The following is a 16,618-nucleotide window of genomic DNA, read 5'->3' as shown; positions in this document are numbered from 1 at the left end:
ATCTAAGTCTTTCGTAGAACTTTGTCAATCTATAGTGGTCGTTGAAGAGATCTAGCTAGCTGTTTAAATATTCGAGGTTACTAAGAGGAAACCTAGCGTCTGTAGGTGATTCAAGGCAGTTAAGAGTTTGCCACTTGAACTTTATATAACAAGAATTGCAAAGATAGAACCAGGAGCATACCTGGACGAGAGAGATAAAGAGCCATGGTCGTCGTCGCTAAAAATACAACATCACCTATCACAAATATCAAAAAGTGAAATGGATAATCATCAGAAGCTCTGACTGATCACACTGTCGATACACCAGGGACTCGAACCCTGAGCCTTAGTCTTAGGAGGACTACGCGCTACCATTGCGCCAGCGCACCGATTGTTATTTAAACAAGCTCAAAATTTGCGTATATGTAGAAAGTCTATCCCACCAACGAGCTTGTAACAACAGAGCTACAGGGCAGCACACTCCAAGAACAAGTGATCTATGCAGCATTCTAGTTCCCAGAAGAAATCACTCAAGTTCATTCATAAGAAGGCTAGTTGTAAATGTGGATAAATGATGGTGATGTTCTCCACTTGACGCTCTAGTTGCAAAGCGTTGCATTAAAAAGACAACCCAAAGTAATTCACACAATAATACCATCCTGCTAATGACAAACTATAATAGACGGATCTTCTTCGTTTCAGCCGATGCAAACTCACTCTGATCCCCACGGATCATAGCAAGGCCGACCCTGTTGTAAGCCGTACCTTCAGAAGTCGAAACTGGCACTAATAGAAGAAAAGTTTCTTGGTAGGGGTATGCCAGACTATCACGAGACTCCGGAGAAACCGAGCGTACAAGTAAACAAGTAAACATATCATCTTCCCGTTCATCCTCAAGATCAAACCTTCCTGGACACCGCCAAGGAAGTGGAGTCTCGCTGAAATCGGGCTCTTCATCGCCGACATTCATAAAAGGCGGGTTGAAGTTCTTGGTTCTGTGATCTAAACGGAGTCTCATCTCTCGCACTGGCCCCTCGACGATCATGGTGCTGGATACGATATCCGAAACCATAGGTTCCCCCGCCCAAGTGATTCCGGCTTCGACAATCTTGACGTGGTCTCGGATAATGGAAGGATATTTGCCCATTGACCGAGTCCAGAACCTGAAATCGATAGTACCTACACGAGTGAGCCATGACCAAGATGGTACCTGGGATAGAGCCATAGAAGGGTGGACAGTGTCGCCACGCCGAATCCATAGCAAGTCATCAACCAGGGTTTCGTGCCAGCAGCCTAGCAAGTGTGTAAATCCGACTTTGTTGCCAAAGTACTGCACCATTCCTGCCAGTGCCCCGAGACGATCTCTTGTGACTGTCAGTTTCCGACTCGAGTAATCTGTCATCCACTCAAGCCATAATTTCTTCATTTCTTCTTCAGTAGCAACCTCTGGCATGAACCTCCACGAGAAGCCCTTGAACCTGTCGCCTTCGAAGCTGACTTGCGACTCTGTTCGGTAGCTGCAGTGACAGCTCCAGTGTATCTCAGGCTGCATGCAATGTATAACTCGACGAGACAGTAATTGTTCTTGCAGAGTCCAGCCTCTGGTGTTCAGGTTTGAGAATTTGGTGCGGCGTCTGATATCCCCCTGATGAAATCGTATCGAGAATTCCCTATTGTTTGGGAAGCGGGCTCCCATTTGATGTAACCCTATATCACGTCCATCCCAAAGATCCAAGCTATTGTCAACAAAACATCCCTGCGCGCTGTCTTGTGCATCTGACGCTGATATAGTGATGGAACTACCAGCGTATACATCTTTCATGGATGTGGCTTCCCTCTGCCAGTCTTGAAGGTCATCTTGCACAATGCAAAGACTGTCTATCCATATGTATCGGAGTCCCAGCTCCCAAATTATATCGATAGCGTCATGGAATGTTTGAGGAAGAGACGTTGCTGGTATGCTTTGAAGTAAAGTGCCAATATTATCTTTAGTGGTTACAAACGGACGTGACGTTCCCCAGCAGTAGCTCAAGGTGGCATATTCAAGGTCACCACAAGGTTGCGACAGTGTATCAATCAGTCGAAGATCGTGCTTCTCTGGTCCCAACTGGATGAGACGCCTTGGGTGCCCGAGACTGGATGGCTTACATCCAGCATGCTGAGATGAACATTCAGTATACCAACCCTTGATAGTCTTGATTCTATCCTCATTGGTGAGCTCTTTATAATCCCAGATTGGGAGATGGCTAACATCCGCTGATTAAATTGTTAGTACGTATAGCAGAAAAAAGAAATAGGTCAGCCCGTACTGCCAACACGACAAGTAGTGATTGTCACCTTGAAGCTGTCTGCAAAACCATGCCACGGCACAATGATATCTCCGCCTATAAAGTTGCAAGACACACCGCTAGGATCAGACACGGCTTTCGTGATCTTGAACTCAAGCTTGAGCGACCCGTAATCTTGTTCCTTAATGTCTGGATACCGTTTGTGAAGGGCTGGTAGCGACCACGAAGCTTCGATGAAGTCGCAAAGACGACAGTTCTCTGCAGATTCTATGAGTTCCTTGACAGTTCTGAAGTGTTTCAGAGGGGCATAGTCGTCAATGGAGTGAAGAGTAAAATCTTGGCTCCATGCTTCTGGCTCAACCTGGAGCGAAAGAATAATCGCGCAGTGCTCACAGAGTTTCCCCATCGCATACAGGTTACTCTCGCTCTGCAACCTTGTTTCCTATCTAGAGTCAATGCCAGGGGTAATAGATCCTGGTATGTTTTCCTTGTCAAAACACGACAATAGAGTTTGAGGAATGGAACGGTGATAGCCGCGTTGTTCCGCACTACTGAGGTTCGAGGTGGGTAGGTGCGTAATATTTTGTGCCGTTGTCAGCATAAATAATTTACCGTAGTTAAGTGGTTCCTCTCCATACTTTAGCTCGGAAGCTAGACGGCTTTGGGACCTGGGGAGAAGGGTCAATCTTAGCAACTATCAATAAGTAATTGTAGAATTTGGGCATGACTCCATTGTTCCTATTGTTGATAGAAATTCAGAACGACAAATACATGAAGAGTGCACTAGTCATACAAATGGATTCAGATAATTCGCATGTATCATGCAGAGTACCCTTCGCTTGCTGTACCCTGGCATATCATTCAAGACATGGTGACCTTAATCTCAGCCTTGGTTTTGGGATCTGGGTCCGTGGAGTGTCTCTTATCTTTCTTCAAGTCCAGACTCGTCGACGTCGCACATCCTGAGCACGATCTTACCGTCAAGCTGGAGCCATAACGTTTCAAGGGTCATCTTATTTTAAATCAGTGTCATTCGCTGGCCTGGAGGGAAAGGATCACCACTATTTGATCTACGAGGAACGTGCTGTCACATCCGGGATCTCATGCCGATGCGAGGTCAGTGAGTAACGATCTGCCGTGTCGCTGCTACGTTCTTCAAATCGGGGAAAGTGGCGATCTGTCTCGACCGTTATTCATGGCGCTTTGTCCCTTTCAGTCTAATTACTTTTGCATTAAACTTGAGAGTACGCATGTGATTACAAATGTCGCTATAGACCATTAGGCAAAAGTACCTGAAAATGAAGGTTCTTATTGTAAGGGACAAGGGCATGTAGGTTGATATCTGCTTCATAACAAGAGGCAGTTCAGCGACAAACCTTGGGTTTTCCTCAACTTGGCTGTTAAACATGGACACCTGAGATTGAGTTTATGCTCAACAGGCACAAAGGTCAAGTCTATAGCGGCATAGGTCAAAATTCTATTTGCGCTCGTATTCTGCACCCTGTCTTGTTACAGGCAGATGCCAGTCTGTAACCCCTGTTTCTTAATAGAGCCTGCAGATGAGTGGGCTGCGCTGTTCCCCCAGAGATTGCTCGCCTCGTCTACGCTATGAGAATGACAATTAACGACTCCAGAACTTACCTACTTCATCCAAATGAACGCCAGTGCCAAGTCTTCAGCCTAGTAATGCTCGGGTTTGATTGGGCGTAACTAGTTACAAACCTAGCCTACACTCAATCTACCATTCCATCGGGCCTGATTCTTGCCCGTCACAGTACTTTTCGCGCTATTAATAGTGATGTAATAGATATTAGACCGCTGTTTCTCCACCGGATAGATAGTTTGAAACGAGCTACAGAGCACAGAGAGAAAGTATCGTCTCTACGCAAGGCTCAAATCCCAGCTGTTAATAGAGTTCAGAGCTAGACGCCAGGCCCCATCATCCGTTCAACGCCACTGCCACTTTGTCGAATGACATGCTCTCAAATGGACGGTAAAGCTTGCTAAATGAAACATGGTTGAACCCCTGTCCTGATCTAGATCTCCGAGATGGTAGGAAGCTCTGGCCTTCGTCTCTAGGTTCAGCCCTGCTAAACCGCCCTGAAGATTGGACCATCTTGAAATCAGCAACCAACCGCCATTTCTCCTCGGGAGGTCCGGATCTCTATCGAGGCTGAACAGCGCGGAACAAAGTGGCTCTTCAGCACCTCGGTACGACCTAGCGTCTCCCCAAATCTCCAAAATGCGGCGCCGTCTGGCCCCATATCCCAAACAAGCTTGTGATCGTTGGTGGTGGCTTATGTGCCTGGAAGTCTGTATCTGCCAACACTGACAAGCTCAATTAGATGAAACTTGAAACTGCTAACGATAAATTGATGTGGCAAATCCGAGAATCATGCGATGCCTAACACTAAAGACTGCATAGACTCCCGACTATACTCAGACTGGCGTATTAAAGATACTCATAAGGCTAAAGTCAGGGATCTCTCTAAATGCAAACCATCCTGACGTGTCAGTGCTTGTGAGCCGCATTAAATGATCGGCAATCTTTCCTCGTCAGGCGTATATCATCCAGGGGTGGTCCCCCTACTCCAGATAATCCATTGATCCTGTTACGCATTTCTTTCCTTTGTCTTTGTCAACAAACCATAATGTCTTCACTTCAACCTAATCTCTGGGTTGCAGAGTATGTAACCTTTCCGGCTGCCACCATCTTTCTTATTCTACGACTGGCCAGTCGAAGGATCACCAGGATACGCCTTTGGTGGGATGATTACTTTGCGATACTCTGCTATGTACGCAATAGACTATCTTCAGAACGGGTTTCGAGCCACATAACTAACAGTGAATAGGCTACCGCAGTGGCCTGGGCCGTTATGCTCCCTATTTGTATGATCGATCATTATCACCGTGCTTCAAGATACTGACTTCTTTCAGGGATGCGACATGGTTTTGGCCTACACTCGGAGGATGTTCAAGGGATGACTGTAGAGGAAGCAAACTACACTACGAAAAAATATCTCTTCATCATCGAACATCTCTACGCATTCACCCTCTTCTTCGCCAAGATCTCCATTTTGTCCTTTTACTGGCGCATGTTCCGCGTCGCTAATATTCAGTTCGCAATCTCGATCCTGCTAACTTGCTCCATTCTTTGGATCATTGTGCGCGTAAGTTATCTTGTTGCTATATAACCTCGATCCTGGCTCACATAGATCCCAGATCTTTTTAACTACATTCCATTGTTATCCAGTCGAGGCATTCTGGAATCCTCACATTGAACATTTCGTCTGTCCTATCAAAAGTGCAGACTTTTTCTTCGGCACTGTTCTTGCCCACGTCATAATCGATATCGGCATCTTGATTCTGCCCATTGTACAGATTCAGAAGCTTCAACTTCCTATCCTTCAGAAAATAGCAATTATCTTTTTGTTCCTCTTCGGTATCTTGTAAGAGGCTCCTAATCATAGGCTCTTGTTTTCTTACTGACATATTCTGCAGGGTGTGCGTAGCTGGTCTCGCTATCGTTACTGTATCTACCCACTTCAACAACAAGTCACAGGACATGACATATCAACTGGCTCCCGTCATCATATGGGCTTCAGTGGAGGTAAACCTGGTGACAATATCCAGTAGGCATCTCCCACATCCATGCACTGTTTATGTCAAACCAACTCATCATTGAACAGCTTGTCTTCCAATTATTCGACCGGCCTTCCTGTATATGATGACTTGCACGGACCCAACCACAACGTTCGATTCTGGATCCAGCGCGTACCGCCGAAACTATCCCCGAAGTCAAACGAGACATTCGATACACCTTTCAAAGATACCCAATGCTGAGTCGAGTTCTACACATGTACTCACACAACTCGTAAATGAGTCGATAGCCTCAATTGAAGACCTCGATCGCCGGGCGCATCACGGACATACAGCTTCCGTGACTCTTTCGAGTCGACCAGTCACCCCAGGTCCTGCAGGTGTCGGTGGTATAATGGTCAAAAATGAAACATTTGTACATAAGGAGAGTGTAAGATCATATTGTTAAGTAAATTTATTAAGGGGTGTACGATCTGGGACAAATATATTAATACACATACTATTGACCTTTTTAATCTTGCTAAAAATAATAATGAAAATAGATCGCCTTGTTACTAAACCACCCCATAATCTCTTTAACTTCTAATTTTGTTTACCCCTGGTATGATGTTTTGTATAGATAGCTCTTAGTTTGTGCATATTTGTGTTGCGTTGTCAGGCTGCATCGAACAATCAGGTTTCTCACGGTCATGCCCTAAGCAGGTGCTCCATCATTCCAGGACGGTGTTTTTATTCAGAACAGGTTGTACCATCAAGGGCTGGAGTCGATTTATGGGAGAAGAATCATTTCTCTTAAGCATATATGTTTAGAGAAAACAAAAAAGGACAATTAGCATAGGCACAAACAAAGCAATCAATACAATGCCACAAGCGAAGTAAAGGAGCAAACAATTTTTGAAGTACATGAATTACGTTCTATCTGATTCGGGCATTGAAAGTTATCTGATGCGGACATTGAAAGCATAAGTGCTTTCAGTAATTAAGCTATTTACATGATAAAGGCGAGGGCCATAGGGAGAGCGAGCAGCATGCTGCCAACGCTGACAAGAGAGGCTCCGGCAATGACGGGAACCTGAGAAGGAACGGTTCCGTTGTTAGGAACCTTGTAGGTGGGAACAGCACCGGGCGCCTCGTAGCCGGGAGCAGCAGCATCAGAGCCGCTGTCAGTGGCAGCAGGGTAGTCGCCAGAGTCGGTGGCAGAGGCCATGACTCGGGTGAGGGTGGTGAAAGCACCAGGCTGCTCAGTAGCAGTGTTCTGAGGGGCCTGACCAGTGTGGTTGTCGATGATGGTGACAACGGGAACAGCGGGAGGGTGAACAGTGGTAGGGGCGACGAAGGTGCTGGTGACGAACTTGGTGCAGGGAACAATGGTGGTGACGTCCTGGGTGATGGTGACGAGGTCGATGGTGGTCTGTGCAGCAGCAGGGGGAGCGGTAGGAGCAGGAGCATCGCCGTGAGAACCAGAGCCGTTACCGCCCTCAACAGGAGTCTTGTCACCAGGGGTAGGGTACTCGGCACCCTTATCACCGCCGGGGCCCTGGTGAGAAGCGTTGCCGCCCTCCTTGGGGGTATCGGGGGAGTCAGGGGAGTCAGGGGTCTTGCCAGACTCGTCAGAGCCCTCGGTGGGGGTGTTGGGGACAGCAGTAGCAGTGGCAGGGCAGACAGTGGTGCGCTCAATGACAGTCTGGGTGACAATCTTCTGAGTGTAAGAGGCAGGGCAGTTGATGACAGAAGCAGCACAAGAGGTAATGGTGTAGACGTGAGTCTCACGGATAGTGCTGGTGATCATGCCAGAAGCATCAGGGGCCTCAGTGACACCGGCAGCGGGAGCAGAGGTGACCTCAGCGTCAGAGCCAGAGCCGGTAGTGGCATCACCAGGGGTACCGTTGTCGCCGTTAGGAGCAGTGGTAGCAGCAGGGAGAGAACCAGAACCAGTCTCAGCAGGAACATCACCAGAGGCAGTGGCATCAGCACCGGGGGCAGAAGGAAGCTCGTAGTTGTTACCACCAGTGGAAACAGGGGAGCTGCCAGACTGGACAGAAGTGAAGCCACCACCGGGGACAACCTGGGTGAAGGTCTCAGAACCAGAGACAATAGTGGTGAAGGCAGCGCCAGGGACAACCTTGGTCATGGTCTCGGAGCCAGAGACAACAGTAGTGAAGCCAGCACCGGGAACGACCTGAGTGAAGGTCTCAGAGCCAGAGACAACGGTGGTGAAGCCAGGAGTACCGGGAACGACCTTGGTAACACCCTCGGATCCAGAAATGACGGTAGTGAAACCCTCAGAGCCAGAGAAGAAAGAGGTGAAGCTACCCTCAGAGTCAGAGATGACAGTGGTGAAACCCTCGGAACCAGTGATGACGGAAGTGAAACCCTCGGAGCCAGACAGGATGGTAGTGAAACCCTCGGAGCCGGAAACAGTGATAGTCTCGCCAGGACCGAAGATAGCAGTGACGTCGCCGCCCTTGGTGATGGTCTGGTTGGGAACCTCACCGCCGGGGCCAACAGGGACCTCGCCAGCAGAGGTAGTGACAGGAGAAGAGCCAGACTCGGTAGCATCAACAGGAGGGCCACCTTGGGTAGCAGAGTCGGTGGTGTCAGGAATCTCAGCAGCGGAGGTGGCGACAGGGAGAGAACCAGAGCCAGTGACATCGCTAGGACCCTCGGGAGAAGCAGAGTCAGTGGAGTCAGGGATCTCGACGGAGACGGAAGCGTCAGGGACAACAACGGTGCCAGAGAACTCGACAGACTGGGTAACACCAGCGGGGATAGTGACGGAGGCGTCAGAGCCAGCAGTAGTAGCAGTGATCAGACCGGAAGCAGGGATGGTAGGGCCTCCAATGAAGCCACCCTTCTTGAAGTGACCGATGAAGCTACCGCAAGTACCACGGGTCTTCTGGGAGAAGGTGGACTTGATACCCTTGGCAAGGCCGACAGACAGGTTGGGGATGAGGTTGAAGAAACCACCAGAGAAGTCCCACTTCTTGTCAACAGAGAGACCGAGGTTGCAGTCGAAAGAGCCAGTGATGTCGATACCAGCAGAGACACCAGCACCGCCACCAATCTTGGCAGAGTAGTCGAGAAGAGAGAACCAAACACCGGCACCGAAGCCAACATCAGCACCAGCCTTGCCAGAGAGACCAAGGACGGGGATCTCGAGACCACCAGGGATAGCAAGCTCAGAACGGAGTCGGAGACCGATCTGGAGATCAATACCAGCACCAAGCTCGACATCAGCACCAACGCCAACGGGGAGAGCCTTGGTGACGAGACCCTCGAGGGAAGCGTTGATAACCTTCTTGGTGAGAAGATCAATGTCGACGTAGGCATCGGCAGGGAACTTGACGTAGACACCAGCAGAGAGATCAATGGCCTTACCACAGCCGACGATGAGATCAAGGGCGATGGCAGCCTCGATGGCAGCCTTCAGATCAGCAGAGGCCTCGAGGCCAGGGATAGCAACACCAAGCTTGGGGGCAGCGAAGAGTTCGACGGATTGATGGACGGCAGCAGAAGCAGAGAGATCGATCTCGATGTAAGCAGAGATGCCACCGAGGCCGACACGAACGTTGGGGGTCTTGAGGAAGTCGGCACCGCAAGCGAAACCGATGTCACCAGTGATCTGGCAGCTGGGGAGGTTAAGACCGAGGTTGACAGCGGGAGTGGTCTCAGTCTCGGGAGAGCAGACACCCTGGAAGAGGACGTGGTCCTTCCAGGTGTTACCGATGCTGCAAGAAGTTCCAGTGTGCCAGTCAGCACCGCCACCAGCAGACCACTCAATGCCACCACCAAGGAGGCCCTTGAGACCGCCGAGGCCACCAAGTCCGAGTCCAATACCAGCACCGACACCAGCACCAAGGCCAGCGCCGATACCAGCGCCAACACCGAGACCGCCTCCAAGATGGCCGCCAAGACCGGCGCCAGCTCCAATCTTGCCGCCGGCGCCACCCTTGACATCGCCTTCGAGATGGCCTCCAAGACCAGCACCAGCACCGACTCCAGCACCAATCTTGCCTCCAAGGCCAACGCCGGCACCGAGGTGGCCGCCAGCACCTCCCTTGAGGCCGCCCTTGGCACCACCACCGACATCGACACCAGCGCCAGCATCAACACCAGCACCGGCACCGATCTTACCTCCAACACCGGCTCCAACACCGGCGCCAGCTCCAATCTTACCACCAGCTCCTCCACCAACACCAGCGCCAGCATCAACACCAGCACCGGCACCGATCTTACCTCCAACACCGGCTCCAACACCAGCACCGGCACCGATCTTACCACCAGCTCCTCCACCAACACCAGCGCCAGCATCAACACCAGCACCGGCACCGATCTTGCCACCAGCTCCTCCACCAACACCGGCGCCAGCATCAACACCAGCACCAGCACCGATCTTACCTCCAGCGCCGCCGCCGACACCAGCACCAGCACCAGCATCAACGCCAGCGCCAGCACCGATCTTGCCTCCAACACCAGCGCCAACACCGGCGCCAGCTCCAATCTTGCCTCCAGCTCCTCCGCCAACACCAGCACCAGCATCAACGCCAGCACCGGCGCCGAGGTGACCTTCAGCTCCTCCACCAACACCAGCTCCGGCTCCAATCTTACCGCCAGCACCTCCTCCGACACCAGCTCCAGCATCAACGCCGGCACCAGCACCGAGATGGCCGCCAGCGGAACCACCGACTCCAGCACCGGCACCAAGGCCAGCGCCGGCTCCAGCACCAGCATCAACACCGGCACCAGCTCCAAGGTGTCCACCGACACCGCCAGAAGCACCGCCGCCTCCGGTAAAGAAAGTTGGAGTAGCTTCGCCCAGCGAAGCAATAGCTCCCAAAGTAGGGAGGATTCCAGTTGTGAAACGCATAGCGTTAAACGAAAGTGTTTTTATTGTAGTTGTTGTTGTTGATAATGCTTAATAGCGAGCGAGTGTGCGATATAATTTTGATGAAAAGTAGCGAAGGACTTAATGGAAAATAGCGAGTGACTAAGTGAAACCACTTAGGAAACGAAAGAATTAAGGAAACAAAAAAGAAATGATAGACGAAATCAGATAGAACGATTGATACAGAGTAGAAAGAAAGAGTGAATTGAAGCTGCAGATGCGCTTCCTTTTAAGCAAAACTCAAGCTCAGTCCGAGGTCTTGTCAAAGAGTCTAACTTTGGCCCCCCCTGCTCTGTCGCCTTCCCTCGATCGACTGCTCGCTCCTCAGCTGTGGGCATGTTCGGGCAGTTCGGCTCAGGAGACAGAGTCTAGTTCCGTGCCTGTGCCTGGATCTAGTGTCAATCCGATCATCGCTCAGACGTTTCATGAGCTTCTACCGCATGTTGGTGGTGACGGTGGAGGGCTTGGACGTTGCTTTGTTTCCTTTTCCAAATTTAGCATGGGCAGGGGTTTCGAGTCAGTTGACGATCAGGAGCTTGCTGGAGAGACTAAGAGGAATAGAGACTAGGCTAGCTATGTGATAGTAACTAGGTACTACTGCAGAAGTGAGATTATATCCGGCTGGAATTTAAAATTGCTCATCAGAAGAATACTGACGTGTGTCATGTAGTCTTGCAGACTATTTGGATTAGTTTGCTTCTAGAAGTCTTGAAGAATTTCCGATGTTGTGACAATTCACGTCTCATCTTCGGCCAGCATCTTCAGCTGAGGCGAGGCGAGGCATAGGGCAAAGAATGCGGCGAAAATTTAGCGACAGGGCTAGCGAGCTGGACTTGAGATATCCAGATGTCAAGCAAGGAATGGCCTGGTGAGTGCATGCAAATCCAATATGTTCTCAGCATAGTTTAGTTTCAGTTTTTGTTGCAGAGAGATTTGTTTCAGGTTGATTCTTTTTTTCTTTTCATAGAAACTCTAGGTACGAAGGGGAGTAGAAGTGGTGAGTGCCGTCAATCCGTAATTTTAAAAGCATTGATGTGTGTAAGCCACCGTCTGAGCCCGTCCTTTCGCAAGATCCTCGTCCTCCAATGTAGGATTGACAAAAAGTGGAATTCCCCCGGTCGATCCGTCTCGTTTTGATTGCTCGAGCGGCAACAAACCCCGAAAAGGTTTGAAACAAAAAAGGCGACTAACCAAGCTTGGAGCACTTCACGGCCCGCAGCCACAGCTCTCCATCAACATGACAGGGGGCAGGGTTCGTTTCTGGTCACCTCACCTGAATGGTAAAACATACTACGGATTTTGGGTTGATGAGTGAACAGACGTCTTTGCCTCTTCAAGACACTGGTCCACTTGTTCAGTGCTTGGACTGACCTTGTTGAGATAAACATTCATCCAGGTTTACCCTAAAGCATGCAGTTTATCGTAAATCACATGCATGGCAGTTGCTATCATGTGCATAAGACGTTGAATTGTGAGGAGATGCAAAAGCAAAAACAGATCAAATAACAAAAATAAAAGTATCTTTCTAGCATTGTGGTATAGAAATAGATGTCAAGGCATGTACTTGCATATTAGTTTAGCTGCCTACAGTTGCAGTCTCAACATGCAGAAGCCATCGCCACATCAACCACCGCGGAACAACATCATGTTTTTTAAATCACAAACAACACTAATGGAGCATTTAGAACGGGCCATAGTGTCAAAAGTTGGTCTTGTCTTTCTGGTAACCGAAAAATGCGAGTCAGTAAATCGTCTGATGGAACCTCGCGTACAGCGTCCCAAGGTCTGAGCACACTTCGATCTAACGAAATCATCACCGTGATCACAGCTAGCCCGTCAACTAACCAACCTTGTTACCAACTCGAACTTCACAACGTACATTAGCCTATGACAGGTGAGCTGAAACCTCGTAACAGAAACTCCTCAAAAGGGATACTAATTCATCATGATGTTGGTCCAAGATGAGCTCGGAGATTTTTGCGTGCATATGGTGGGTCACTCAGAATTTTGGTCGCTTGACCCGGAAGTGGAAGTGAGCGGTAGGCCTTATCTTATCATTTTCCATCCTACGCTTTGCCTTGTTGAGCCCGACTTTGCCGATGGAAAGGGGGATATCGATATCCATCTCAAGGTGGCTGGGAAACAAAGCGGAGAATTTACAGGCTCTGCATCTGGCAGTCGCTATTCTTCCTCCATTTTTCCAAAACAAAACAAAAGAAGAAAAAAATGCGATGCACCGAACAACGCAATGCTACAGTGCAATTTTATAACAAGCAATCCCAGCAGTGAGAGGAGCTGCTGTGCCTCCCTCTGCGGATATCACGGGAATGACAATGCCATTGATAGAAGGGCTTTGTGATCGATCATGCGTATAAAAAAAGCAAACAATGAACTCTATCATGTCGCTAAGACTTCAAGCGACCGTTCAGAAATTTGGAAATGAAAAGAAAAGAACAAAACGGCTACTAGATGGGTCGAGTCTCCACGAACGTTGCAATCTTGACGTTTTGTTTGAGCGTTCAAAAAAGCAATGTGAGGCAATGCAAGAAACGGACTGATAGATCACATGTTTCTCGGAAACATGTTGTGGATCTCAGGTTTGATGGGAATAATCAATCGAGGACTGGTGTACAGTTCATACGAGCACTACTTAGTATGTATCGGTGTTCCAGTTTGTTGTGCACCATTTCGGCTGTCATTAACTTACCCTGAAGAAAAGGCATTTATTTCTATGGCTGGCTTTGCTGGATTACGTAGCGATGGTTGAGTGATTGTGAAGATTTGATTAAGTGCAATTTAGAATTAAATTTCATAGTCGACACAAGTGATTTTCATGATTGCATTCACTATAGACTGATACATAATGCTCGTCCATGTTGTGATGTTTTGTCGCCAGACTGGATGCCAAGCGCACACTGGAAAAACGTCAGGGCTAGCAAGAGTACTTGTGTGCTAACAGTATGGCGCAGCGAGTAGCGGCTAAAACATTAGACGAAAAGTACACTTGCTAGCCCAAGTCGCCCTCCTTTTGGACATGGCTGTCAAGACATGCGTTGCAATGAGGCATAGATCTACGATAAGTCCGATTGAGCTTATCAGGCTTATCGCTGGGTTAGATCCCTGTGCGTTATATCGCTAACAGTGGTTACGTTGGAATTGTATGCATAGATGTTAATACTGTAACTCACATTTCTCATTGGCACTCAGGCGAGATCCGTCAATCAGCGGTATCGGAACCTCGGTAACCCTGATAGGAATGTAATTAAGAAATGACGCATCGCGGACTAACTTAGCATCATGAAACGGCACCGACGGGTTATCGTTGACCGTTGACGGGTAAATCGGCATTGATCTGCAGAAATCATCCAAGCCATCCTCTAGTCGCTACATGTACCTGCCTCGACACATTACCATCGTCTATTCTCAATGTAATTGGTAGAAACCTCTAAAACTATATAGAAGCGATTCTTTCATGCTATAAATCATCTGGAATAGTATTGGCTGGCTTCTCAACTCTTTGCGACGTCTCGGTGGCCCAAAAGTGCCCCCCATGTTGCTGATCTACACTTGACATGGTCCATTGCGTCATCTCATTGGCTGAGAAACCTAGCAACGAACAAAAGGCCCTGATGAGTTTTTGGAGATACAATGCACGTGGGGTTGTTGGACGATACAGGTTGCAGAACGAGTCCTTATCGCAAAGTCTACTTTCTGCCAACTGCTTCATCTGTCGATTGTGCCCGGCACTAGGAGGGATAGACATTCTGTCTGCCGAACACGTGCATTGTAAGGGGAGCTTATAAAGTATCGCTTGACTCTTTTGAAAACAGTCTGTCGGTGTTCTGTATCTTCTGAGTAAACAATCACAATCAACTCAAAATGACTTTCACCAAAGCTCTTGTCCCGCTTGCGCTCTTCCTTGCCAAGGCGCAAGCTGATGCATTCTCGTCATGCTCGAAGGACTTGCCGCTTTCTTGCCACAACACCACTGCCGTTGAGAACACCTGCTGCTTTGTCCCCGCTGGCCAACTCCTCCAAACTCAATTCTGGGACTCTAGCCCTGTTGCAGGACCCTCAGGTGAGTAAACACCAAAGAAACTAACATGCTACCCAAACTGACCGATATCAGATTCATGGACCATTCACGGTCTGTGGCCTGACTACTGTGACGGCACATACCCTCAGTTCTGCGACAAGAGCCGCGAGTACACAGACATCAAGTCCATCGTGTCCAAGTTCCTCGGCAACTCGACACTCTCGTACATGGACAAGTACTGGGTTAGCCAGGACGGCAACGATGAGTCCCTGTGGGAGCACGAGTTCAACAAGCACGGCACTTGCATCAGCACCCTTGAGCCCAGCTGTTACAGCAACTACCAGACCGGCGAGGAAGCAGCCGATTACGTCAAGAAGACCATTTCGCTTTTCAAGACTCTGCCTACGTACAAGTGGCTTGCTGAGGCGGGCATTGAACCATCCACCGACAAGACGTTCACCGCAAGCGAGATCGAGGATGCACTTGCGTCGCAGCACGGCGCGCGTGTTACCATCGGGTGCCAGGGTAGCACTCTCAGCGAGGTTTGGTACCATTTCAACGTGCAGGGCTCGATCCAGGAGGGTCAGTTTGTGGCTACCGAGCCTGATGGTAGCAAGAGTTCTTGCCCAAGCAGTGGCATCAAGTATGCACCAAAGAACTAAGCGATCAATGTGTAATGTTGAGATATCTAGTCCAAGTATATATACAAGAGTGTGGCTCCAATTACATAAATACACTCATCTATCGCTATGTGAACGTTCACTCATCCTATCTAAACGTCGCCTCGTAATAATTCCGTATCTTCTTACATTCCTCCATTAATCCATGGTCGCAATTCGCCTTCATAGCCTCTTCCCAAATGACTTTTTCTAGATCATATCCTGCTACGTCAGAGACCTTGCCGACGTCGTCTCCCCATAATCGTGTTATGCGCCCATCGGGATGTTCAGGCGCCAAGTCCTCCAATATTTGTATCGGATGCGTCATATCGAACTTGACTCTGTTAAGATGAGCAAACATGGTACTCGTGACTTTGATCTCTTCCTCCTGTAATCTTTGCCTTCGTTTCCTCATGGAAGCGGTTGTCATATTTTTCGTCCGTTCTTGTTGAAGGTTCCAGTCGTACTGGGGATCTGCCTGCCAGATTCCACTGCCCCAGTTGATCTTTTCAGATGTCACCAGCTCAGGCGACTGTTTCACTTGCCAGAAAGGATTGCCCAGAACATAGGCACTCTGCATGAATGTCTCCTTGTCGCCCGACCCCCAAGCGCCCTGTGAGTGAAGCTGGTAATAAAATGTCGGGCCGTAAAAATTGTAGTAAGCGGCCAGCAAGAGACTATCGGCGTGCCTTGCTTTGTTATAAAGCATGATTCCTGACTCGGAGCTTCGGGACTCGATCGTCACGTTTGGCATTTTAACCCCAGCGATCTTGTAGAATAGGGGAGATATGGTGGGCAACCAAAAGTCTGGCCATGTCACCAGTCCAGTGCCCTTGTACGGTTCCACGTCGAAGAGGTGATCGGGGTTTCTGAGAGGAAAGGCATCGGCATCAAGAAAAAGAATGTCTTGGAAGCTAGAGAAGAGGATGGATAAGACTTTGTACTGGTAAGATTGGATCCTCGGTTTGCGAATTGTTGTCGTGCTTGACAGGCGCAGGAAATCATCCATGTTGAGGCATTGTACTTGCAAGTCTGTTAATGTATCATTGCAAGCCTGCAACTCTTGTTCTGTTGCCGAGTCAAGAAAAAGCTGCACGGGTAGAGTTGATCCGACATGCCGTAGCATGAGCACAGCGGTGGCTGCTACCCCGAACGCGGAACCTTTGGAGGT

General features: G+C 49.1%; 6 protein-coding genes and 1 non-coding gene across 7 annotated transcripts; 3 read left to right on the top strand and 4 right to left on the bottom strand.

Moving 5' to 3' along the window:
• Positions 1-296: 296 nt before the first annotated feature.
• FGSG_20607 lies at positions 297-368 on the bottom strand. Its single transcript has one exon. It is a non-coding gene; the product is annotated as a tRNA-Arg (tRNA).
• A 284-nt stretch (positions 369-652) lies between these two features.
• On the bottom strand, positions 653-3,279 carry FGSG_03376 (uncharacterized protein; the record flags this gene model as incomplete). Its single annotated transcript, XM_011324049.1, has 4 exons — positions 653-2,235; positions 2,385-2,628; positions 2,906-2,961; positions 3,246-3,279. 4 exons carry the CDS (start codon positions 3,277-3,279, stop codon positions 653-655), a joined length of 1,917 nt encoding a protein of 638 aa, XP_011322351.1.
• Positions 3,280-4,918: 1,639 nt separating this feature from the next.
• Positions 4,919-6,490, top strand: FGSG_03377 (uncharacterized protein; the record flags this gene model as incomplete). The annotated part of the gene is made up of 9 exons (XM_011324048.1): positions 4,919-4,953; positions 5,005-5,062; positions 5,120-5,156; positions 5,205-5,437; positions 5,649-5,716; positions 5,769-5,899; positions 5,957-6,297; positions 6,410-6,417; positions 6,487-6,490. The coding sequence occupies 9 exons, from the start codon at positions 4,919-4,921 to the stop codon at positions 6,488-6,490; spliced, it is 915 nt and encodes a 304-aa protein (XP_011322350.1).
• Positions 6,491-6,855: 365 nt separating this feature from the next.
• On the bottom strand, positions 6,856-10,734 carry FGSG_03378 (uncharacterized protein; the record flags this gene model as incomplete). The annotated part of the gene is made up of 3 exons (XM_011324047.1): positions 6,856-7,932; positions 8,107-9,863; positions 10,104-10,734. The coding sequence occupies 3 exons, from the start codon at positions 10,732-10,734 to the stop codon at positions 6,856-6,858; spliced, it is 3,465 nt and encodes a 1,154-aa protein (XP_011322349.1).
• A 1,963-nt stretch (positions 10,735-12,697) lies between these two features.
• FGSG_12446 (uncharacterized protein) lies at positions 12,698-13,111 on the top strand (the record flags this gene model as incomplete). The annotated part of the gene is made up of 1 exon (XM_011324046.1): positions 12,698-13,111. One exon carries the CDS (start codon positions 12,698-12,700, stop codon positions 13,109-13,111), a length of 414 nt encoding a protein of 137 aa, XP_011322348.1.
• A 1,515-nt stretch (positions 13,112-14,626) lies between these two features.
• FGSG_03379 (uncharacterized protein) lies at positions 14,627-16,618 on the top strand. The gene is made up of 2 exons (XM_011324045.1): positions 14,627-14,830; positions 14,882-16,618. The coding sequence occupies exons 1-2, from the start codon at positions 14,632-14,634 to the stop codon at positions 15,448-15,450; spliced, it is 768 nt and encodes a 255-aa protein (XP_011322347.1). The 5' UTR covers positions 14,627-14,631; the 3' UTR covers positions 15,451-16,618.
• On the bottom strand, positions 15,512-16,456 carry FGSG_03380 (uncharacterized protein; the record flags this gene model as incomplete). The annotated part of the gene is made up of 2 exons (XM_011324044.1): positions 15,512-15,529; positions 15,653-16,456. 2 exons carry the CDS (start codon positions 16,454-16,456, stop codon positions 15,512-15,514), a joined length of 822 nt encoding a protein of 273 aa, XP_011322346.1.

This window comes from Fusarium graminearum, chromosome 2 (assembly GCF_000240135.3).
Source record: "Fusarium graminearum PH-1 chromosome 2, whole genome shotgun sequence".
Taxonomy (NCBI): Eukaryota; Fungi; Ascomycota; class Sordariomycetes; order Hypocreales; family Nectriaceae; genus Fusarium; species Fusarium graminearum.
The sequence above is the reverse complement of the archived record's forward strand: the minus strand, read 5'-3'. Positions and strand labels throughout refer to the sequence as shown.

Excerpts from the sequence above, each read along its gene's own strand:
- FGSG_03379 (XM_011324045.1), top strand. The coding sequence starts at position 14,632 with ATGACTTTCACCAAAGCTCTTGTCCCGCTTGCGCTCTTCCTTGCCAAG. Across the intron at positions 14,831-14,881 it reads CCCTGTTGCAGGACCCTCAG|ATTCATGGACCATTCACGGT; the intron begins GTGAGTAAACAC and ends GACCGATATCAG.